Source organism: Lepidochelys kempii, chromosome 27 (genome assembly GCF_965140265.1).
Source record: "Lepidochelys kempii isolate rLepKem1 chromosome 27, rLepKem1.hap2, whole genome shotgun sequence".
Lineage (NCBI taxonomy): Eukaryota > Metazoa > Chordata > Testudines > Cheloniidae > Lepidochelys > Lepidochelys kempii.
The window spans coordinates 16,853,193-16,876,397 of NC_133282.1; the positions used below are offsets into that span (position 1 = coordinate 16,853,193).

The 23,205-nt window shown below is 62.1% G+C and overlaps 1 protein-coding gene across 1 annotated transcript; it reads right to left on the bottom strand.

Annotated features, from left to right (window-relative positions):
- Positions 1-3,748: 3,748 nt before the first annotated feature.
- LOC140903757 (uncharacterized) lies at positions 3,749-22,987 on the bottom strand. Its single transcript, XM_073325525.1, has 23 exons — positions 22,898-22,987; positions 20,834-21,009; positions 19,533-19,674; positions 17,464-17,553; positions 16,878-16,940; positions 16,411-16,479; positions 15,669-15,848; positions 14,881-15,237; positions 13,734-13,853; positions 13,342-13,395; positions 12,555-12,581; positions 12,031-12,135; positions 11,591-11,635; positions 11,072-11,143; positions 10,942-10,983; positions 10,419-10,446; positions 9,361-9,410; positions 8,658-8,792; positions 8,027-8,089; positions 6,863-6,931; positions 6,174-6,368; positions 5,547-5,668; positions 3,749-4,877 (listed from the first exon to the last, which is right to left on the bottom strand). The coding sequence occupies exons 1-23, from the start codon at positions 22,985-22,987 to the stop codon at positions 4,685-4,687; spliced, it is 2,487 nt and encodes an 828-aa protein (XP_073181626.1). The 3' UTR covers positions 3,749-4,684.
- Between the last annotated feature and the right edge of the window lie 218 nt (positions 22,988-23,205).

Sequence of the window (23,205 nt, forward strand, 5' to 3'; positions counted from 1 at the left end):
CGGCCACAGAGGCATGGGGAGGTCAAAGGTCAGGCTCAACCTTTGACCTCCCCATGAGCTCCCACGTGGCATAAGCGGGGGCACATGGAGTTAGTGCTGTCTGGGCCTCTCCAGCCTGGCAAGGCCTGTGTGCCCAGCTGGGGGGCCCAGAACTCTGCCCTCTCCCCTGGGGGGATCCGTGCCCCCGAGTGGGGCGCAGCCTGGGGGCTGGTGTGATTCGTCCCCTCGCCGAAGCCGTCCCCATGCTCGTCCCCACCCCCTACAGTTGCTGCGAGCGTCGGGGGGGGGGGGTCCAGGGGTGTGATGCAGAGGATCCGGCTTGGAGGGGAGGTGGCGGCCGCTGATCCTGCTGGCTGGCCAGGTCCACCAGCGGGCGTGGCACTGGACAAAGCCCTGGGGGGCGGGAATCAGCTGCAGGGAACAAAAGATTTTTCTAGCCCCCAGGATGGGCCCCACATCTTTATGGGTTTTTTCCGACCGACCTCCAGCACAACCAGCTCTTTTGCTGGATCTTTCTGCTAATGTGATCAGCAGTGACATAGTTAAGGGTTGTGGCTTCTAGATCATCATCATTATTAGGTTTCTTTGTGTTGAGATGTGGGGTTCCAGGCACATGGGTCGCAGACCCAGGAAGACAGCCGGACGCAGTCCGGTCTGGAAGATTTTCTTTTCATATGTAAGGGCTGGAAGCTTTAATTTTTTGAGCGAGATCTTAAATTCTGCAGTAATTCCTTCCTTTGCCTCTTTATTAATAGGACACCTTCTACTGTTAAAGAGAATTTTTTAAAACATCCCTAATCTGTTTTCTCCTTTAAGTTAATTGTTTCCTTTTTGCACTTTACTCTGTTTAGACAGTGAAACCAAAGTCATCAGGGTCATGTTTGTTTTTAGGCACTTTCACCTAGTACAACTTTGTAATATTTGGCTTGTTACAAGGCAGGGGAATGTTTAAATAAATAAGATATAATGGTAATATCAAAAATCCTGTGTCAGTCCTGATTGCCCACAGTCTTTGCATGGACCGAGGGGAGTTTTCCCCAAGTACAGACTGAAGGTTCAGGACATTTACCCACATTTCTGTCAAAAGGCCCTTAATTTATTATCTTGGGAATTAATTCCTGCACCAGCACCAGGGCATATAAGAGGTAGGCTGCATTTTCCCTGTTCAGAAGGTATTGGAGGGTCAGTTTAGCCCCCGGCACAGACTAGGACAATTTAGCTCCTCTGAGTTCGTGGCAGCCAGAAATCAGTGGGATACAGGGCTGCCCTAGCAACTCCTTCTCCTACACCTGATCTGCCCTTTCCCTCCTCCAACGCCTCCCCAGCCTGCCCCCTGCGCTGGGAAGGGGTGGGAGTGGGGGTCTTCTGCAGGTGTGGCACAGAGTCTGGTGCCTTGTGAAGAGGGCCCCTGCTCCGGTGGCAGGCACAGAGGGACCTCACCCCTGTTCTCTGGCTCCTTTGTGGCAGCATGGCCAGCACAAAGGGACTGTACCGCAGTGGCAAATCTGACCTGTGTGTCTGTGGTAGCTTTTACCCTGAGAACTGGCAAGCACTAACCAGGCTTTACACATGCAGGGAAGCCCATTACCTTGGCCACTAACACTGAACCTTAGACACCCATGACATCGCAAATCTGCTCTTGCCTGGGAACCTCTCCAGAGAGCTGCTGGAGTTCTCCTCATGCAGTCTCCCCGTCCGCTCATCTTGCTGCCTCCATCCGCTGTCCTTTGGGATGCTGGAGGTCAAGGGGAGATGACTTTCCTCCTGTGCTGCCGACAGTTAACAGCCCTTTCGGATGTAAACAGTGAGGCAGTCTTTCTGTGCAGTCCAGAGTTCCACGAGGTCATAGACACAACTGCAGTGACATCATGAGACTGGATTATGCCATCTCCCCAGGGTTATTGGCAGTACTGTGAGCCCTGGAAGGGAAACCTCCTTGGCAGTTGTTCAGACGCCAGTTGCTGGTTCAAACCCAGCTGTTCACAAGTGGTGCTTCACTCTCTGAGAGCCCAGCTCAGCTGTGTTCTAAAGGCTGGCCTGCGTGGTGGGGTCCGGGTTCCCAGCTGCCCAGCACGGTGGGGTTGGGATTCGGGGTCCAGGGTCAGGGCTGCTGGCTGGCACCGCAAGCCCCAGGGTTGCCAGCTGACCCAGCAAGAACTGGGGCTGCCACCCGGCCTCATGCAGCAGAGGTCCGGGGCAGGCACCCGACCAGCCCCACATGGCAGGGGTCCGGGGCGGGCATCCGGACGGCCCCATGCGGTGGGTGGTCGGGGGTACAGCTGTATGTGGTGCTACATATGCAGCCCACAGTAATAAATAAATTGAGAACCACCGGATTATAGGGTATTAGATAAAACCGGCTGGGCAGAAGACGTTATTGTAAAGCATTACGACACTCCCTCCCCCCCAGCATGGTGGAGGGCGGTACTGGCCCCTGCTCTGCCTGGAGGGCTGCTTAAGGCAATGCTACAGCAAGGGCAGGGCTGTTTACTGATGGCAAGGAGCCCGCGGCTGCCCTCCGGGGCTCTGCAGAGGGCCGACCCTTTGCTTCGCACAGCCTTGGAGGTTGGCTGCACCTCTGCCAAGCCTCTTTTCATTCCGGAGAGTCTAAGCCGCATTACGCTGCTGGTGAACAGAGCAGCATCACACCCTCTGGTTGTCCCCAGAAGAGGCACATCATGGGCAGAGCTGTGCAAACTCCACTCACTGCCCCTCGCCAGAGCACCTCAGCCTTGGCCCACAGAGACTCCTTCCAGGGGCCAGAGCAGTCGCTCTTCGTTCCCCTGTATCCCTTGTCTGAGCCCACCAGCCTGGCGGCCATGACGTCAGGATACTTCTGGAGAGCCCACGCCCCCCCCAACTCATTGCACAGACCACTTAGCCCTGCTTCAGCTTACTGGGGTCATAACACAAAAGCCTGGCTGGGGCCAGAGAACGACCCCCCAGCCTGAGTGAAGGGAAAAGCAATCCTGCGGGTGGCAAATCTCTAGCAGAAGAGAAAGCCTGGCTTGAAAGCCAACCTGCGCCAGGGGCCTGCCACTGTGAGGAAATCATTGCAAAGCAAGAGGTGTGGAAGGCTCCTGTGTCTGTTAGCTCAGCCTCCCGGCTGACTGTTGGAGCCACCTGAGCTCCTGCCTCATGGGCCAGATTTGCAAGAGCTCAGCCCTCAGAAGCAGGCTCTGGCCTTCCTGAAGATCCCCGGCTGCAGTTGGCCCACGTGCCGAACAGACCTGGAACCGTGGGTGCAGATGGCGCAGCAGGAGTTGGCTGGGTGCGGAGCGCTTCTGAAAACCCGTCCCTTCGCTAGGCGCTGCCAGGTACATGTCCGCTGCGGCTGAGAACAAATCTCGCAGGGCACGCAGACCGGCTTGCGCTGGGGGGACCAAGCTAAAAATAGCAGTGCGGCTGTTCTGGTGCTGTGGACACTCAGGCTCTCACGTCCAGCTGACGCCCGGGCTTCAGAGCCCATGCTCCAGGCTGAGCCAGACGTCCACGTTGCTGTTTTTAACATGTGAGCTCGAGCAAGTCTGTCTACCCAGGCTGGCTCCCGGCTGCAGCATAGACAGACCTGGCAAGGGAGCAGAGAAAACCTGGCTCTAGTGGTGGGCACTGAACACGTGAAGATCTGCCCCCTATACAAGGCCTTTGGGGCAGCAGCCAGCTCTTGGTTCTGTCTGTATCCTGCCTGGGAGTGCTAGGTGCTATTAGAATCCAAATGCTCCGAGCTTAAATACCGGCCCAAACCCCAAACTTTGAACATGTTTATTGCCCGCTAAAGCACACAGTTGTTTTCACAGCTCACAGGCTGAGCATGTGGCCGCCAAGAGTCCAGAACGACACCCATCTCTCTGGAGCTAGCAGAGCCCGACATTGCCATGATGCTGGTCAGCCAAAAGATAACTATTAGCAGGCTGCATTAGGCCTGTCTATCTATATACACACCGAAAACCCCAGCACACAGTCCCTACCTTCCCCCATCTCTCTGCTGAGTGCTTCGGGAACAGCAGCTGGTAAAAGCCAGAGGTAGGGATGGAGCCTCTGGGCTGGAGGGTGGGGGGCATTTGCCTATTGGGAACCCAAACCCAAGCTGGCAGAGGCAGGAGGGGGGAGCGGCTGGGAGTTGACAGAGGCAGAATGAGGGGGCATGGAGGCACAGCTACCACTTCGGGTGGGTTTCCCCTACTTGGGGGCAGGAGAAGAGCTTTTAGCTTCCGGAGAGTCCCTGGCGGAGCTGCCCAACAGCCCCAGTGCAGAGAACACTGGCCCCGAAACCCAGCTCTCGTCTGCACCCCAGTGCTCACTACAGTGCATGCCTGGACCCTCAATGGGGCACTGGTTTGTGGGAATGGCCCCCTCTCCTGGGGACGCCCCATGGTTAGCGCTAACTAGATCCAATGCCTCGGAGAGATGGCTCGGTGGTGGCATGGCTCTGAGTTCGGGAGGCATCGCAGTAGCCTCTCCATTGGTCTCTATTCCACACATATGGACCCCCCCCGGTCAAGGATAGCCCCCTCTGGCTATGGGTACAAGGCTGGCTCCACTATGGGGGATAATGGTGAAATAGCCCAGGAGCCAAGATCAGCCCAGGGCTGGCAGGTGACCGTCGGCTCTCCTGGTTGTATCCAGCTATGGTGGGATCACCAGTCCACGGCCCGCCTAGCTGCTTGCATCACCTCATGTGCAGCTACAGGAAGCTGATCTCCATGCACAGGACGACCAGGGAGTGGGAGCAGTCGTGGCCCTGCTCAGCCAGGAGCTTCCCCTCGGTCAGGGGAGAAGCAAAGCCCTCGGCTAGGCTGGCCCGCCACCCTTGGCAGTCCTCCTTTGGGGCTCGGTGCCCACGCTGGCTGGAGCCATGCCAGATTGCCCTGTGAGCCCTGAAGAGACAATGCCAGGCTGGGGTCAGTGAGGGTCAGCAGAAAGCCACTCGGCCTGATTTTCAGAGGTGCTGGGTGCCCACCCTCCAGGGGATGTCAAGGGGAGCTTGGCGCACCCGGCCCTAGGCGCGTGGCTCAAGCTGGGGCCCCCAAATCAGTGGCTGCTTTTGAAGAGTTCAGCTTTGGGGTTAACCCTTGAGCTGCTTAGACTGCACACAGCCTCCCCTCCCAGCTGAGAGGCCAGCCCCAGCCTCCCCTGCCTCCAGAGGTTATGGGGGCTGGGGGCAGGCGAATGTAACAACATCTTCCCTTCTGATTGGTTCCCAGGCACTTCAGCCCCCAGGGACAGAGTCCCAGCCCTGGGGTTCTAATTCGTATGCATGCAACAGAGTCAAAGATAACCATAGATAACCAACCAACATATCCTGTGCAAAGCTCCTGGAAGTGCCACTTACTGGGGAAGGGTTTAAACCCTTTCACCCCCAGCTCCTTTGCTACAAGGCTCTCCTGGGGCAGATCCTGCACCTGGGGGTGGGGGTCGTCAGCCAATTAGGGTCCCTTAGGAATGACCTCTTTGCATCATCTCCTCCCCACTAAGGTCTCCCCGCAGCGACTGCCCCAGCGACACCCCCCCGCTGTGCTGCTACGCTCTCCCGTTCCCGCGCTCACCAGCTGGGATCCGTCAGCACGTTCCGGCCGTCGAAGGTGTAGATGGGAAAGCGCAGCGAGTTGAAGCGGGCGGCGCCGTCACCTCCGAACAGGGAGTTCCAGGTCTTCGCCAGCAGCTGGCCCTGCCATTGGAATCAGGTTGACTGAGTGCGAGCGATCACAGAGATTTCATCTTGTACCGGGCCGGCCAGGCAGCGAGCCAGGCTCACGGGCCAGGGATTGGCCAGCCCTGGTCTGAGTTTCCAGATCTGAACCAGGCCAGGTTCAGGTGGATTCCTGGGGACTCCCATGCACCGGTCTCTACTGCAAACAAGCCGGAAGGCACGGGCTGCTCTGCGTGACCAGGGTCCATTCAGGCTGAGGGGCCAGGCTCTGAGATGGCTCTGGCTGTGGAGGATTCTCAGTGGACACTAGACAGTGCCCGGGAGAACAGGCCATAGGGCACGGTCCTGCTGTGGGGGAAGGGCCAGATGGCTCCGTGGGTTTTAGCTTCTGGGATTCCCTGAGAAAGGTTTTTCTCCATTTTCCTGGAGGCTCCTAAGCACCAACTCTGGGCGTGGGCGAAGGACCCAGCAGCTGCAGCCGCTCACCCTGACAACGCTGCTGCGATCAGACTTTCTTACTCACCTTCAGGTTGACGACGGGCAGAGCTCTGTCTGTCCTTTTCACGATGGAGACCAGGTTCTGAGTGGGTGACGACAGAAAGGCCCGGAAGGTGCTGGACAGCTGGGCCTCCTGCGACTGCTTGTGGCACTGCAGGTCCGCGCCGCTGAGCCCGTTCATATTGCCGGGCAGCGGGAAGTTCAGCGCAACCAGGCGGAGCTGAGAAAGCAGAGGGGTTAGCAGGAGCAGGCGGGGTGGGGGGAGCTCTAGCGGCTCTGTCTTCCAACAGGGCACCAGCACCCAAGGGTGTCGCACCACCCAGGGCATGAAACCTCGTGCTAATGGTGCTGTCTCGGGCAGCACCTGCAGGCGCTGAGAGATCACACCGCCGAAGGCTGAGTCTCTGGGGCGGACTGAGCGCCGCTGCACATCGGTCCCCGAAGCGGAGACGGTAACTGCATGTGGGCCAGAGCTCTGCTGGCTGCCGGCTGGACAGGCCCTGGGCTCGGTCCTGCAGATCCTACATCACAGCCCCTGGCTGGGCTGCGGGGGGATCCTTTGCAGCTTGGATCAGCCTGGGGTGACACCCCGCCTCCCGCAAGCTGCCTCCACATTGCTGGCGGGACCTAGGCATCAGGACGGGGAGCCAGGAGTCCCAGGGATCCCTCGTTGGTGCCCAACGGGTCCCAGGGGAAGGCCAGCCCGCAGCTTACCGAAGGCACCCTCGCGGTGATGCTAGTTGGCAGGATCCCGGTGGCTGCTTGACTCCCTTCCTTTGGGACCTAGGAAACACACAGCGCGTTAGCCTCAAGGGATTCGGAGCAGACTCGGGTGTGCCCAGCACGTCACAGGCCTGGTGGAGACAAGGGCCCGGCCCCACGGATCTCACACTGGGTCCAACTAACGGGCTTTCCACAGACCCCGCCGAGCACAGCCCCTCGTCCAGGCTACCATGGCAGCGTGAATTCCATGGAGGGAGGTTCAGGCCTGTGTTATACAGCAGGGCAGACCAGGGAGTCAGAGTTGTCCTTTGCGGCCTTGAAATGGATGAATTCCCAGGGGCCCATCCCACCCTGAGCTCGGTGTTGCATTCCTGCTCCCACCCCTGAATGGCCTCTCCCATGCTACCTGTCCCCCCAATCGCTGCAGTGTCTGAGCTTCTGTATCCCCGGAGCAAGAGCGCTTAGCCCCAGCGCTGGGCGAGGCGGCCGGCCCTCCCATTCCTTGCCTTCTTCCAGCCCCACATCTCCCTTCTCGGGAGAGGGAGGGGTACAAAGGCCACCTGTGCTTTCCTTCCCTGGCCTGAACCCCTCCGGCGAGTGGCCACCCCGCAGCTGTTGCGCTTCTCATCTGGTGAGAATTCTAGACCAGCCACGCTCGCGGTGCAGAGCCATTTCCCCACCCTTCCCGCACTCAGCCTGCCCTGCAGGGACCCGGGCAGGCTGTGCTGAGAAGCAAAGCAGCTTGCCAGGCCGGGCCGGCTGGCTGAAGAGTCCCATTTCTGCATTGTCAGTGCTCAGGACTTGGGGTTGGAGTAAGAGGAACTCAGGACGCAGCTGGATATGGACAGCACTCCATGGAGTCAATGGAGCTGGAGCTGCCCACACCAGGGAATAATTGACTCCGTGGTGTGCAAGACCTGTTCAACATGGGGACAGTGACCCTGGTGCAAACCCTAGTGTAGAACCATTGCACTAGTGTGAGCCTTCTGCATGTGCCCCCTGTCCACGCCCAGAGTTCACATCCACGTGACAATGCTGGTGGCTAAACTCCACAGTGAAGACAAGGGCAGATAGCCTGGATCTCCGAGCATGGCCTCTCTGGTGACACAGGTCAGCGGTGGTGGTCAGATGTACTAGTCATGAGTGAGTCCTCACCTGATGATGTTCTGTGGACACAGAAGGGTCATCGCCAGCCAATATGGAATCCGAATCTTCCAGCTGAGCAAAATCACACGAGAGAGGGAGGGATGTGTTAGGTCTTGATCTAGTCCTGTAGCTTTATTCACACGTGGTTCCCTTAAGGAAAACCTGTCCCCATTTTCCACTGGACTCTTATTGGAAATGAACATCTTTGAGTAAAACAGACATTTCCTTTTAGAGCCTAGTGCCTGGCAGGAGAGAAGTCGGCGGGGAATTCCCCCCGAAACCTGGAGAAGTTCTACAAAAGTTGGTGATCTTTTTTCCTTTCCCCCTTGGCTTGACTCGTGTTCTTCCTGGACACTCCTTGTAAGCAGGTGTATTAATGAAAACACATTGAACAGCTCACTAAGCTGTCTTTGTTGCTACCGGACCATTTCATAACAAATCTCAGGGACTGTACGTCAGGGATTCTATTCTCCACTACGGACAGGTTGCATGAGTTTGGGCAACACACTTTCTCTCCCTGTGCCTCGGTTTCCTGTGAAAGGTGCCATGGGAACACCAAGCATTAGCTATTGCTAGAGATCCAGAGACCCCAGCCCTGGCCATCTGGAGTCTGGCATTTCCTGATGGGCTGGTCCCATACCAGGAGCTTGCTCCAGCCTCTCGGGGTTCTGATGAAGGCGCTGTTCTCATCGCTGACGTAGACCAGGCTCCCTTCGGGGATGGACGAGCTGGATTTGAACATCAGCTCCTTCGACTTGAAGACCCAGGTGTGATGCTGGGGGAGGGAGAAGCAGCAGTTACGGGCTAGCGGCCAGACCGCAGAAACGCCCTTAGCCGTGGCCCTGCTGGGCCGTTCCCACTCTGGCACCACCAATCAGCCACTTGGACCCCCCCAAGCTGGCAACAGCCAGGAGTGTCCTAGACCCGTCCAGCACAGCAGCCCCCAGCACAATCAGCGGCTCCGGCAGCAGGTTGCGACACCTGGGACGGGTCCTGTGCTTGGGGCCAGTGCTGTCTCCCCCATGCAGATAACCCGAAACCCCAGCTCCCACCCATGGTGCTGGATGCCAGGGAGCGGATGCGTTCGAAGCCCCACGATGCCCGGGATGTGGGCATGCCAACATGCTTGCCACACGGTTTGAGGGGTGTATGGAGGCAGTTTGCTGCAGCTGATTGACGTCCCTGGGACGTGGTAGAGGTGCCCTTAGGGACGAGTCTCCTCATTTGCGCTGGCCAGTCCTAGCTTTCTCTGCCACCCCTGCCCCTGGCTGCTCAGGGCATGGAAAGCCACTGCCACGAAGGAAGACAAGGGATGCTACAAGATGCCGAAGTCCAATACACACCCTGGAGTCAGCCGGGGGGTCAGGCACGTCCTTCTGAGGTGACTCAGCATCTAGAGAGCAGCAGACAGAGTCGTCAGGCTCCCGCTGCACGGGTGGGTTCGGCAGACCTGAGCGAAGGCTCCGGCCGGCCAGGGAGGGCAGACCTGTGCTCCCTGCAACCCACCCCGTGGCTCCTCCTGGCAGGATCTAGGTTGGTGTGCACAGAGAGGGGCCCTTTCCGTCCGAGAGCCCTGCTCTAGCCCCATTCCAAGGGCCCCTGGGGCTAAGGAGTAAAGGAACCCCTTGTCTCCACTGGGCAGGGAAGCCGACCTGGAGCCCTGCTGCCCAGAGCAGTAACACCATGGTACGGCCAGCGAGGTTCTCGCAGGGGCGTAGCCCGCTAAGAACTCAAGGAAGGTGCCGCTTCCCAGCTCTTCCTTGGCAGGGGTGGGGCGGGGCACTGGTTGGGTCTTCCCGTTTCCCAGATTTTTTTCAATCCAAAGCAAACCCCAAGGCCGCCCTGAAGCTGGAGATGATGGGCACACAGTGTGAGGGAGCCATCGGCACTCAGCCAGCGGGGAGGTCCTCACACAGCGCCCATCACAGGGAGGGGGAGACCTCTCGAGATCAGGAGGAGATGACAGAGATTGCTCATTAACAGCTACTCCTAGCTGGCCGCAGGGTCCCAGCCAGGCAAGGGGCAATGCCTACCCTGGGCTCAGTAAGACCAGGACAAGGCCTTGCTTGTGAGCCCAGCTGTCTCATGGGGCCGTGTGTGGGCAGCACCATCGCCGAGACGCTGAGACAGAGCTCACGGGAGCCAGTGGAAAGACACCCACTGACTCCAGGAGGGCTTTGGGTCAGCCCAGAGGCAGCTCAGAGAGCTATTGACCTTCCCCTGGAAATATTCTGCAGTGGGCTCCTGGAAGCACTTCATGTGCCACCCACGTGCCCTGGGAGTCAGTGGCCAGGGGAGCGCGGGACGGGTATGGGGAGGCCAAGGAGGGTCCATTACTCTGCTAGCGGGGCCTGAAATCTGGTCCGTGGCCCCCCTGAAATGCCGAGAGCAATGTCCCTACCTGAGATCCCAGCTGTGTTGTGGGCCACCTGGAAAAAACAAGTAAACGTGGATCTATCAGCGCGAGACCATCGCAGACAAGACGGGCCCATCTCAGGGCAGCTGGGATGGCGAGCGGGGGAGGGGCTGGGGCAGAAGCCATTCCTCCTGTCTAGCCATAGCTACCCGAGCTCATCCCCCCGCGGGGAAGCGCGAGAGCCGCCCTGGCAGGGTATTTCCAGCCCGAGGAGGGGCAAAGGGTGATTTGCACACTTGGCTGAGCAGGCCCTGGGCTTACAGGTGGACGAGCGGCAGATCCAAACAGTGCCTGAGCCATGAGCCGCAAGAGAGCACAGGCCTGGGCGGTCAGAGGAAGGGCCTGCCACAGGAACCAGCCCTGCCCTCTGCCCCAGGCACCCTAGTCAGGAGCTGAGCAGCCTCAAAGACTTGGGGTCCCTAGTCCCTCCACGATCCCACTGCTGCCCTGGGTCTGGCTGTGGGCAGCAGGGGAGGCTGGCAGGGGGCCCAGGAGGCCCATGTCTTACCGGCTGTTTGCAGAACGGCTTGGTGCGGATGGGATAAACCCTCTGAAATCAAAGACAGGCTGGTTTGCATTGAGTCCGGGAACCGAGCACGGGCGCAAACGCATGCCCAGCCATCGGCCGGGATCCTTACATTGAAATAGAGGACGCCTGGTGGGCCGGGGGGCCCTGGTGGGCCGGGGGGGCCTGGTGCTCCGGGGGGACCCTGAAATAAAGATCAGCACAGAATTGGCCATGGATGTGTTAGTGGGCTGGTGCTGCATGTCCCAGGGAGGAGGGTGCTACCAGACCAGGGCCTGCCTGTCATCTCCCTGCCCTCCCGTCCCCACCTGTCCCCTGGCTTTTCCCCAGAGCCTCCCCTGTCCTGCTCACTGGGCACCCTCCCTCTGCTCTCTCACGGCCCTGCTTCAACCCTGCCTCATTCTCCTCCCCAGCCAGCTGGATTCCTCCACTCAGTGCCCCACTTCCTGCCCAGTCTAGGATCTCCGAGCCCCCAGGAAACCCTCCCCCGGGGCCTCCTGCAAACAACAGGGCAGCACCCAGCCTCACGGAGTCCGTGGTGCGCCGGGCCCTGGAGTGCAGGAAAGGTCTGAGCCCGTCCCAGCCCACGGGCCCCTCAGGCTGTGGAGACAAGACCCAGGCCACAACTCACATGGGGGACGATTGCACCGTAAATCTCCGTCTCTACTTTGCCATTCTGTAGAGGGAGAGAGAGAACAGGGGGAGTCTCCTGTGGACAGGTTGGGTGCAGGTCAGGGGAGGGGGCCTGGATATATAGCGACGCTCATTGGCCGTCCAGCCCATTTACTCCCTAGGTCGGCTGTCCGTCTCCCCTGGCCTCGGGCTCACAGGAAGGGTGGCACTCGCTGGGTGCGCCCATGCTATGCTCCTTGCCTTGCGGGGGCTTGGCTGGGCTGTTGTGGGGGCGATGGGCCAGGCAGGGGTGCTGGGTTGGCTCCAGTAGCTGGGGATCCAGCTGCAGTGTGGCAGAGGCAGGTGAGGGGCTCCTTCCCTGCCCACAAACAGTCCCCATGCCCCGGCCTCGTGGCACTGACAGCCCTCCCCAGAACACACAAACAACTTTGGACAAACCTCTTGGTATGTCAGTGGCACCCAGGATCCATATGGGCCCCTGGAGCTGGGGAAGAAAGGGTGGCGTGGCAGGACCCCGGCCTCCCCGGGACAGCTGCGGCATCCCTGGTGAGCCAGCAAAGAGAAAGAGAGAGGGGCCGTGATCTCCATTGGGCACAGGAGGGCAGGGGCCAGGCATGTGGGGAGCTGGGGTACTGTGACTCGCTGCACTAGCCCCTCGGCTTTGGAAATTGGGCTTAGTTCACAAGGGAAATGAGTTGGCCAGTCTCTGTCTGGCTCCCATCCAACCCCACAGTGGATTTGGCCCAGCCATGGTGGTCTGTGCTCAGGCAAGTCCCTATCCTGCAGTGGGTCCAGGCGAAGGGGCGTTGGCGGAGGGATGGAACAGCATCGGGTGCTGGGTCTCAGGGTGGAAGCGCCCTGGGCAACCTTTCCCAATGGCTGCCTGCATTATGCCAGCCCCAGTGCTGCCGGGGCCGTGCGTGGCACAGCTGGCTGCCCGCCATGTTTCCATGGCTACTCACCTGCTCTCCGGGGTCTCCCTTTTCACCCTGTACAAAAAGGAGACAGTCCCATCAGAGGCCCGGCTCTCAGTGCGGTTCACAGACCCCACTGGCTCAGCCCCACTGATCCTGGGAAGTGGGAGCCATCCTCTCATACACACGGGGAAACTGAGGCACAGAGCGCTGGAGTGGCTTGCCCGGGGTCCCATGGCAGGGTTGGTGCTGGAGCCAGGAGCCCAGCGCTCAGACCAGAGTGGAGTATTTGACAGCCCGTTCGCGTCTCTTGGGCACAGCAAAAGGGAGCTCCAGTGAAGGGTTAAAAGTGGAGGAAGGAAAGCAGCACTAGGGGGTTGTACCACTGGGCCAGGAACAGAACGGGGGGGTGACGGGACGGAGGCAGGGTCCCTCTTGCACCGGCGGTGATCTCTGCCTGTCTTTGCACACCTCATGGCCGGACTGTCCCGGACTCCTCCAAACATGCAGGTTATTCCTGGGAAATCTTCCGCCGAGGGTGGGAGCCGCGTGCTGGGTGGGGGGCGGGCACAGGTGGGGTGCGGGAGCCAAGCGCTGCAGTTCTGAAGATGGACTTTCGGACTTTCCTCTCTGCCCCAGAGCCCACGTGGGGTGGCTCAAAACAACCAGTGTGGGGAGGAGGGGGGAGGCGGGTTACCCGTACTGATTAGCAAGGCTGCAGGAAAGGGTATTAGTAACCCAGTGCAGTGCTAGGGGCCACTGTGCTTCAGGGAGTGGGGCAGGGGGCTCAGTAGGGGGCGCTCTCCCTTGTCTGCCAGTTCTTATACATACTCACCTTGGGACCCGGCGGGCCAGGCCATCTGGGGTGCCCTGAAGAGTGGGGGTCACACTGCAGTGAGAAGAACACAGCTGTGAGGGGCAGTCTGGGCCTTTCCAACAGCCCTCGCCCAGCGTGACGGCACGGGGGGCGGGCCAGACCCACCCCACACAACTCAGCTCGCCTTTTACATGAGCACAAAGGGACCGTGAAACATATCCGCCCCGGATCCCCCACTCATGGCCACAGCTGCCAGCGTGTGAGCTCCCCCCATTGCAACCCCTATGCCCCCCCCCCCAGGGCCAAGGACCCCCCAAATCCTGGCATGACAGCAATGCTCCCATGGGTGTCTCTGGGAGCTCCAGGCACTGGCAGGCAGGCGAGACGCGACCGAGTTCACGCCCACTCACCCTGTTCTCCCCGGGTGGTCCTGGTGGCCCCATGGGCCCGGGCGGACCTAGGGAGCCCTTCTCTCCCATCAAGCCGGGGCTGCCTGGAGGGCCGGGCTGGCCAAGATCACCTATCTCGCCCTGAAGGGACACAGCGCAGGGGGTGAAATAGCCAAGAACACACGACCCCGGCCCGTCTGCAGGACCCAGCGCTCTGCAAACACTGCCTGGGGGGGCAGCGTGGTACAGCTGGGGAAACTGAGGCATGGAGTAGGGAAATGACTACTTGCAGTGATGGAGCTGGGAGCAGAACCCCGGAATCCTGACCACACTCCCCTCTCCAGGGACAACCCACCGTCATGTTGGTCTGAGCAGCGGTGCCACGGTGGGTCCAGCTTGGCACCTGCTGCCTTGGGCCAGGCCCTCCCATGCTGCCCTGGTGATGGCCCTGTGTGACGAAGTGGGACTGTTTTTAATGTTTCCTCTGAATAATGTAGGGGTGCCTCAGTTTCCCCTATGCATGTCTTAAGTCTCTAGGGGGTGGGATAAGGGGGTGTAATTGTTGCAGAGCAAAGGGCCAGGATACATAAATGGCCGACACTCTGTCTCCTGGCAACTGATGGCCTGGGCCCTTCCCCCCTGCCAGGTGAGAGCTAAAGGGTTGGAGAACAAAGGAACCAGGTGACCTCCTGGCCCGGGAAAGGACAAAGCCCAGAGGAGGAGGGGCTGGAGGGAGTTTCAGTTTGGGGCTAGCTGGGGACATGGAGTGAAGGGCAGACGGGGTTGTCTGGCTCACTGCCCCCCAAAATGGACCCTGCTGAGGGGTCCTGTTCTCTGTACCTACAAACTCTGTGTTAAACCATGTTCTTGTCATCTAATAAACCTTCTGTTTTACTGGCTGGCTGAGAGTCATGTCTGACTGCAGAGTTGGGGGGCAGGACCCTCTGGCTTCCCCAGGACCCCGCCTGGGCGGACTCGCTGTGGGAAGCGCACGGAGGGGCAGAGGATGCTGAATGCTCCGAGGTCGGACCCAGGAAGGTGGAAGCTGTGTGAGCTGTGTGTCCTGCAGACAGGCTGCTCCCAGAGTCCTGCCTGGCTTCGTAGGGAGCAGTTCCAGAGCATCGCTCCGTGACACCCTGTGCCCCCCTTGGCCCGAATGGCCCGTTACCTTTGGCCCGGGGTATCCTGGCTCTCCGGCAGGCCCCGGGTTTCCTGGTGGTGGCATAGGCCCCGCAGGACCTGGGGGCCCTTCACGCCCTGGAGCTCCTGGAGGCCCTGAGAGTCCTGGAAGCCCGAGGGGGCCGTCGGGCCCTGGGGGGCCTTGGAAGCCTGGCGGCCCTGGGACCCCAAGTGGCCCTGGAGGGCCAGGAGGTCCTTGCTGCCCTTCGCGGCCTGGTGGTCCAGGGGGGCCTTGGATGCCTTCATGTCCTGGGTAGCCTTGGGGGCCTGGAGGCCCTTGGTAGCCGGGCAAACCCTGGGGTCCAGGTGGCCCTGCCACGCTGGGCATGAGTGGCTGCTTTGTCAGCTGGCAGGAGAGAGAAGAGATACCGCAGAGCCACTTCTGTGGTGCCAGCCACCCCATCGCCCATTGCACCTGCTTTGCCCCCATTGCAGCCCCCTCCTCTTCCACACTGGCCCCACGGCCCTGCCCCTGAGACCCTGCTCCCGTGGCCCTGCTCCACCCCTACTGCCTCTGCCCTGCCCCCACGGCCCCTGCCCTGCTCCACCCCTACTGCCCCTGCCCTGCCCCACCTCCCACACTGGCCCCTGTCCCACTGCGGCCCCCGCTGGGACTTTGCGGGCAGATTAAGGATAACTTGGCCCTGATCCAGCCGGCCGCCCCCCAGCTCTCCCCTCCCACGTGCTCTCTGCTCTCCCTCTCACTTTCCCAAGCCCCAGAACTCCCGAGGCCCCCCCCAGGAGGCTGAAACCTCAGACACTCCATCCTGCCCTCACCTCGTTCTCAGACCCCTCCGGCCCTTCGGTGCCAGCTGCCAGCCCCGGCACGCCTGGAGGCCCAGGGAGACCAGGCGGCCCCTGGAGGCCAGGCTGCCCTGGGCTCCCCGCCTGGCCTCGCTCCCCAGAGAATCCCGGCAGGCCTCTTTCCCCCGCGGGCCCCCGCTCTCCTTTTTCTCCCTGTTGGGGTGAAGATACGCAGTGGATGGGCTGAGCCCCTGCCCTCCAGCCCCCACCCCGTGCCACTGGGAACCGGCTCTGTCCACGTTGGAACCCGCTTGGGAACCGCCAGCGCTCGAGGGGGTCCCGTTCCTCTGCTGGTCCCAGAGAGAGGGGCAGGAGTGGGCGCAGCCTGGCATGGGTCTGTCCCCCGCTAGCGGCCAGGCACTGGCTGCCTTGGCGGGAGCTGCTCACGCAGCAGCCATGCCAGCCTGGCCCCCGGTGGTGCCAGGTTCAGGCCTGGCAGACGGCCTGTGCGGGGAGGGGGATGTGCCACCCCCAGGCCATGGTGCTCGCTGCTTTCTGGCTAGCGATGGAACGGGGGGTTCTGTAAGCAAACACCCCCTCAAAAAGCCCCAGCCTGAATCCGGGGAGGGGAAAGGGGGTGTGTGGCCCCAGAGAGCCTCTGAAAACCCAGCACCCTTCAAAGCCAAGCTCTCGAGGGCCTGGGGACCCCAAACGCACTGGGGGCCCCATCCCTGTGCCCCAGAACACAGCCCCCCACGACCCCCTTCCTTCCTACCTTTGGGCCAGGAGGCCCAGGGGGGCCGGGGACGGCTGGGCAGACGCACTGCGAGAGGTTACCAGTTGCCTAGGAGATGGAAACAGCCTTGAGTGCCGTGGGCGCTGACCGGGCGCAGTACCAGCCCCATCCCCGCTGGGCTTCAGGGGGTCACGGGGCAGAGCAAGGGAGATCTGGGGTGGCAGAGTGGGGGGAGGGCTGGCCTGGAAACCCCCTCGTTCTGCTGGTACAGCCGCAGCGGCTCCCCTCTCTGCAGGAGGCCTGGTACCCGTGCAGCAGCGGGGTCCGCCCTGGCGGGGCTCTGGGGGGCTGCTGGCACAGTTAGCTTCACAGCAGTCGAAGGGCAATTAAGGGGAGGGTTGGTATGGATACTCCTTGAGCCCCGGCTCTGCTCCTGCCCCTGCATGAGCGGCTGGTGCTCAGCCCAGGGCAGGCTGTGCCGGGAAGGGCCCTTTCCCACCACTCACCTGGGGAAGGGTGGCAGCTGCCCGGGCGGTGGGCGCTGCTGGTGTCGGCTCCTTTGCAGTTCCCTGTGAGAAAGCGGAGAGAGATGGCGTGTCGGCACCATCACCGCGGCCCCCCTTGAACCTAGAGGCACTGCTGGCAGAGGTGCCCACCCGGTGGGGAGGGCAGAGTATCTCAGCCGGGCTGGCACGTGTCCCTTTGCTCTCGTCCAGCCAGAGCAGCCCCCGAGGGGGGCAGTGGCAGAGGTGAGCTGGAGTCACCTAACTGAAAAGTCTCCATCTGCTGCCATCCTCTGCAGGGGATCCCACCCCGGTTCTGGAGAACCCCCGGGCTCTCTCATGTTGGCAGTGGCCCTGGCAGGCCTCAGAGCCCCGGCTGCCCAGAAGGGTGAAGGAAGAGGCTCCAAGGCCAGAGCCGGCCCTGCCTGGCTGGAAAGGGCCCGTTCCTGGGACGGGACAGGCTGGAGGGGTGCAGGACAGTGCGGAGCCGGGAGGACGGAGAGAGAGCGACCATGTGTCCATCCAGCTGAGGACAGGCCCACACCATCGGCTCCTAGAGAGAGCCGGGCGGTAGATTCCCCCCTCTTACCTTGATCTGCAGGAACTCCTCTTCCTCCTCCGCGCTCCCCTCGAAGAGCCCTGGGGAGGGGCGGGGGCGGGCAACAGGGACTGGAGGCGTCTAGGAGAGACGGGGCCAAGGGTGGCAAAATCAGTCCCAGCCCCATTCCCCTGTCAGCTCCTCACTCCCTGGAGAGCCCAGTCCTGCCTCCTCCGGCCCCATGGGGCAGCCATCTGGGCCCTTACCATTGCCACCGGCTGCTGGCAGAGTGGGGCTTGGCTGCCTGATTTGCATGCGCTTACCCATCCTGCTTTGCTCTCCCCTCCCTTCCTGCTTGCACCCTAGCCGTAAAGTACTCTCTCCTCCCACGGAGGCTGGCTGGGCCAAAGCCCCCTAGACAGCCCTAGACACCCAGCCTGGGGCTGCCCAGTGCCAGGGAATCAGAGCCAAGGGTACCAGCCAGCCCCTTGCTATCCGCCTGCACTTGCTGAAGAGCTTGGGGGTGGTACAGCTGCCTTGTTCCCTCCCTCTGGAGTCGTAGCCCAATTAGTATAAACTGTGGCCCAGCTATGTGCTAAATAAAAATCTGGGTTCTGGCTGCCTGGCCTTGCTTGGCGGGGTTTGGGTTCTGGCTGTCCAGCACCGTGCGTGGTGGGCTCTGGGGTCCAGGTCCCGGCCCCGTTCGGCAGGGTCCAGGTTCCGGCTACTCGGCCCCGTGCGCAATGGGGTCTGGGGTCCAGGTCCTGGCATATGCGGCCCACACTGATAAATAGCCTGAGAACCACTGCTCTAGCAGGCCCAGTGAGCCACGCGTCCCCAGGCTCCCTGCCCTCTCCACGCCCTGCTTGCCCGCCCCCTCTGGTGCAGGGGCAGCTTTCTGAGGGCCCTTCAGCCGCCCATCGCTGAGGCATCAGGGCTGGGTTGGGAGGGGGGAGAGCTGCACGTGGGGGCTCTCTGAGCAGGGGGAGTGAGGTGCAGAATCCACAGAGCCCTTGAGCCCAGCGGCCCCCTGTCCCCACTGGGGCTCTTGGGGCTGGGGTGGGGGCCTCCCCTCCAAGTGAGGGAGGGACCCATGCAGAGGCAGGGGGGCCTCAGGGGGGTTCTCAGCAGATCCAGTCCAAAAGCCAGAAAAACAGCAGCAAAATACCATTTTACCTGGCAAAGGGCTGAGCTGCTGAGCCCTGGGTAGGGTGGCGGGCGGGGGGGCTATTGTGTCTGGCCTGCGGGGCCCTGAGATAAGGGGGAAGGACAAGGGCAGAGGAAACTGATTAACTGGAAGACAGGCCCCAGTCGGTGGGGGTATGGGGTGGGCTGGGGATCAGGGCACAGCTGGGGGCTGGGCACTGGGGCATGACTGGGGGAACTGAGCCTCTGTGAGCAGCAGGGGGCTGGATATCCGGGTGTGGTGGGGGGCTGGGTATTGGGATGTGGCTGGGTGTCAGGGTGCAGCTGGGCTGCTGGGTATTGGGGGGTGGCTGGGTATCAGGGGGTGGCTGGATGGCTGGGTATTGGGGTGTGGCTGGATATTGGGGTGCAGCTGGGTATCAGGGGGTGGCTGGGTATTGGGGCACAACCAGGGGCTCGGTATTGGAGTATAGCTGGCTCGAGCAAACCTTGGGACCTTGGACTCTGCCTCCTGGCACTAAAATGTGGCCCCAGCCCAGCCCGTGAAGGGGACGGGACAGAGCCCTTAGGGACCTGCAGAGTTCATAGCTCCTGCCCAGCATGTGCCAGAGCTTTGCCCACTGCATTGGGATTCACTGGCCTGCCCGAGCCCTGCCCCAGGCACACTGCAGCCGGGCCGGGAAAGCAGCCCCAGGGGAGAGCAAGGGGAATCAGCACGTGGGGGCCAGGCAAAGCTCACCTGCCCCTCCACAGCGCGTGCTCTGCCTTGTAGAGAGTGTGAGAGTACTCCCCGCCACGGACCCCTCCATCCCCCCAATGCACCCCTACCCATCCACTCCCCGCTCAGCCCCACGTGTCCGCCATCCCCGCCGCACACTCAGCAATGTGATGTTGGCCGCACACACAGTCACTCTCGCACACCCACAATCTCTCCCCACATGGACCCTCCCCACTCGCTACCTCCCCCAACGCACCTGGTCTCGTGTTTCCAGGGGGGCCTGCGTCCCACCCCCTGCAGCCTCCTTGAGCGCCAGCGATTGGCTCGGGGGGACTGGCCTCAGGGGGGTTTGCTCAGCAGGATTTTCGGCGTTGGCTCTGTGTCGCCAGTGTCCCTGTCTGAAACAGCCAAGGGCAGGTGGGCTGGGAGCAGTGTCTGTGCCAGGCCCCCCTGGGCAGCATGGCATCGGCAGGGAGCTGTTGGGTGTTGGCTCCGTCCCCCCTGGACACAGGGTGTGGGGCTGGGGCGGGGACGACAGGGCAGACCATGGCCTGGATCCATGTCCTTGCAGCAAAAAGGCGAGCGTTTGTCCTAGCTAGGGCAGAACTTGGGGGTCAGGACGGGCTCCATGGGACCAGCCCCAGCCACATGGAGCAGCCTGGGTGACTCCCAGAGCCCCAGGGCCAGTGGCTGTGAGGGGTTGAGAGTCCCCCCTGGGGCCGGATCCCTCCCCACGCGCCAGCCGTGCTCTCAGCCCCTCTGCTCATACTGGGCACCCTGGGTGCCAGACAGACTGAGCACGCTTGCCCAGGGTGGGACAGCTCAGGCCTGGCGGTGCCGGGGGACCCAGAGGATGGGCACAGGCAGAGCTGTATGCCACAGAAGGTCCCACTGCCATGAGCCAGCGCTCCCTGCAGAGGGAGGTCCCAGGGAAACACAAGCTCAAGCTCCTTGTGGCACCCCACCCAGCTGCCCACTCACCTTTGCCCGCACACCCTGTGGCTTGCCCCGATTGCAAATGGAGCAGAGCAGGTTGGCTGTGGGAGCCCACGGCCATGCTCTGCGCCCTGGCACGCTCGCATGCATGACACCGGGGGCAGCATCGGCCAGTGTGCCCACAGTTTGGGGGGCCCTGGCTGATTCAAGAGCTGAGGTCAGCAGGAGCTGTGGGGTGCTCAGTCCCTTGGGAATCAGGCCCCAGGGTGTCTCCAGCTGGCCCCCCAGAATCAACACTGCCCACCCAAAGGAGTGAGCCTCACAACGTCATCACAGGGAAACTAAGGCACGGAGCAGGGAAGGGACTTTTTCAGTGAGTCAGTGGCAGAGCTGAGAACAGAAGCCAGGAGTCCTGGCTCCCAGCCCTCCCCTGCTCTAACTAGGCCCCCACTCCCCTCCCATCTCCCCCCCTCCCATACCAGCTGGTGGAGGTGGCTGGGCTCCTGCCCTGTTTTGCCCCATGGCTGGTCTGTAGCACCCCCTGTGTGCTGTAAGGAGCACGGATGATGGGCAGGGGGGATGTCCCTTCCACCCCCCCCAGGGGTCACCACAGGCACCTACCTTCCCCCTCCTCTGGGGGGCGCTGTGCAGCTGTTGGGCCAGCGGTGGTCATGGGCGGGGGTGTTGTCGTCAGCCGGGAGCCCAGCAAGAACCACTGGGCCATGCTGGGGGGAGCCCAGACCCCCACCAGCAGCAGGATGCTCAGGCAGTGGCTGCCCTGGGGGGTCCCCATGGTGCTATGCTGGGCGTGGGCTGCCCTGGGCGCTGGGCAGCTGACTGGTGCCGTGGCCCCTGCCTGGCTCGCTCTGTCTGCCCTCCGCGTAGGAATGCGCCTCCCTGCAGAGACACAGCGCTCAGGGCTAACCTTTGGCACCTCGCCCTGCGCTGTTATCACACCACCTCCCCACCGCCCCCGGCTCGGACACGCCCCTGGCCTGGCGTCGGCTCCTCCCTGGGACCTCAGCCGGCAGGGCCCTGAGCACCCTCCTCAGCGCTGGGCGGGATCGGGCCTGGCTGCAGCTCCAGCATCCCCCTCCTGCCAGGTGGCACCGTTGGCAGGTGTGGGGGGCTGGGCTGCCCCTCACTGAGGGTCAGGTTACCTGACCCCAACCTGCATGTGCAAAGAGGCTGCTTGGGGATACAGGGGCTTGGAGCTGGGGCACAAATGAGCTCCCCCCAACCGGCATTTGGCAGCATGGGGAAAGGAGCTGGTCCCAGCCCAGCCACGCAGGGGCGGAAAGGGGACTGGGCAGTAAACGCAGACCAGGCTTGAGGGGCACCCGCAGAGTTGCAGGGGTTGACCAGAGCTGTTATAGCGGGGGAGGGGAGGGGCATTGGCAGAGCTCGGGGCAGGGGGCAGCCAGGGCTGGGATAGCAGAGGGCAGCCTGCGGGTCGGGAGTGAGGGGCACTGGCAGATCTGTGTGCATGAAACTTGCCCAGTCTTGGCCCTCCCCAGCACACCAGGTATGGCCCTGCCATGCCCCTGCAGGAAGCTGAATGGGCAGAGAGCGACCAGGGCAAGTAACTGGGCTTGGTGGCAGCCCGCAGGTCTCAGGGAGCGAGTGGTGGGATGGCGAGCAGTGGGCCACAGGTCTCAGCAAGTGAGCGGTGGGATGGTGGGGGGTGGGCCATTGGTCTCAGCAAGTGAGCGGTGGGATGGCGGGAGGGTGGGCCGCGGGCGATAGGGAGCGAGCGGTGGGATGGCGGGGGGTGGGCCGTGGGTGTGAGGGAGCGAGCGGTGGGATGGCGGGGGGTGGGCCGCGGGTGTCAGCGAGCGAGTGGTGGGCCACGGAGGGTAGAGGAGGCTGATGCCTCATGGGGAGGGGTGGGCAGAGCTCCCAGCCACCCTCTCTAGTCCCAGGGAGCTCTGACCCCCCGCCCCGAGCTGAGGGTGGGGGAGCATCCTGGGGCTGGGCACAGAGGGGAGAAGGGGGGGCATCCGCTGGTGCAGCTGTCTCAGGCTGGATGCAAAGTGTGCAGGGGCTGCAGGTGTGTGGGAGAGAGACCCCAGTGCAGCCCCCTGCTCCTCTGGAGCTGGGTAGAGAGCAGGAGCCAGCGGAGTCTGGTCCCTTCCCGTGAGCTCAGGGAACGGGGCCCCTGGGGGAAGGGCCGGGAGCGAGGCCCCTGGGGATCAGCCTCCAGGCCTGGAGCGGGGGCAGGGCCTGGCGGACCAGCGGACCAGGCCCCATCCTGCACACTTTGTTCCCTTGGCAGCCGTGCAGACACAACAGCCCCCCAGCCCCACTGCTGGGGGCCGATAAGGAGCCGCGGGGCTGGGTGTCTGTTTGGGTTTGGGCAACTCCTCAAGGCTGGCGCCTCCCAGGCCTTGCCCAGCTCATGGCCACCACGTGGCCCAGCTGGGGGATCCAGCCGGGCCGTCCTGATGCAGCCATGCAGGGGGGTCACTGAGTGACATGTGAGACTGCCTCCCCTGGGGACTGAGACCCCTGCTTGCCCTAGGAGCTGCAGGGGCCATGGCCAGGTGTGGTGGGGGGGGGGGCGGGTGTGTGTGTTCAGAATCAGGTTATCTCGGTGGAGAGAAGCAAAGTGAAGCTGCTCTGGCCCCAGCAGCTCTGCGGGCAGCATGGCGCGTTCCTAGGAGGCCCAGAGCCACTGCTGCTCACCCACTGTACGGCAGCATGGGGGCAGTGGGTGGCAGCTGAGGCCTGGCCAACCTGCTGCCCTTTCTGCTGGATGCCTGCCCGCAGCACCATGACACCGGGGACTTGTCACCCCTTTGCCTGGACTGAAGCAACTGGGGGCATTCCTGGCACTTCCTTTGCACCCCAGTTCTCCTGCTTCCTGGCCTGTTCTCCTGCTTCCTGGCCTGTTCTCCTGCAGGTGAAATCAGGGCAAAATCAGCCCAGCTCTGCCTTTCACTCCGGAGCTGGAGCTGGTCCTGCCATGACTCCATGTGGATAAACAGTAACAT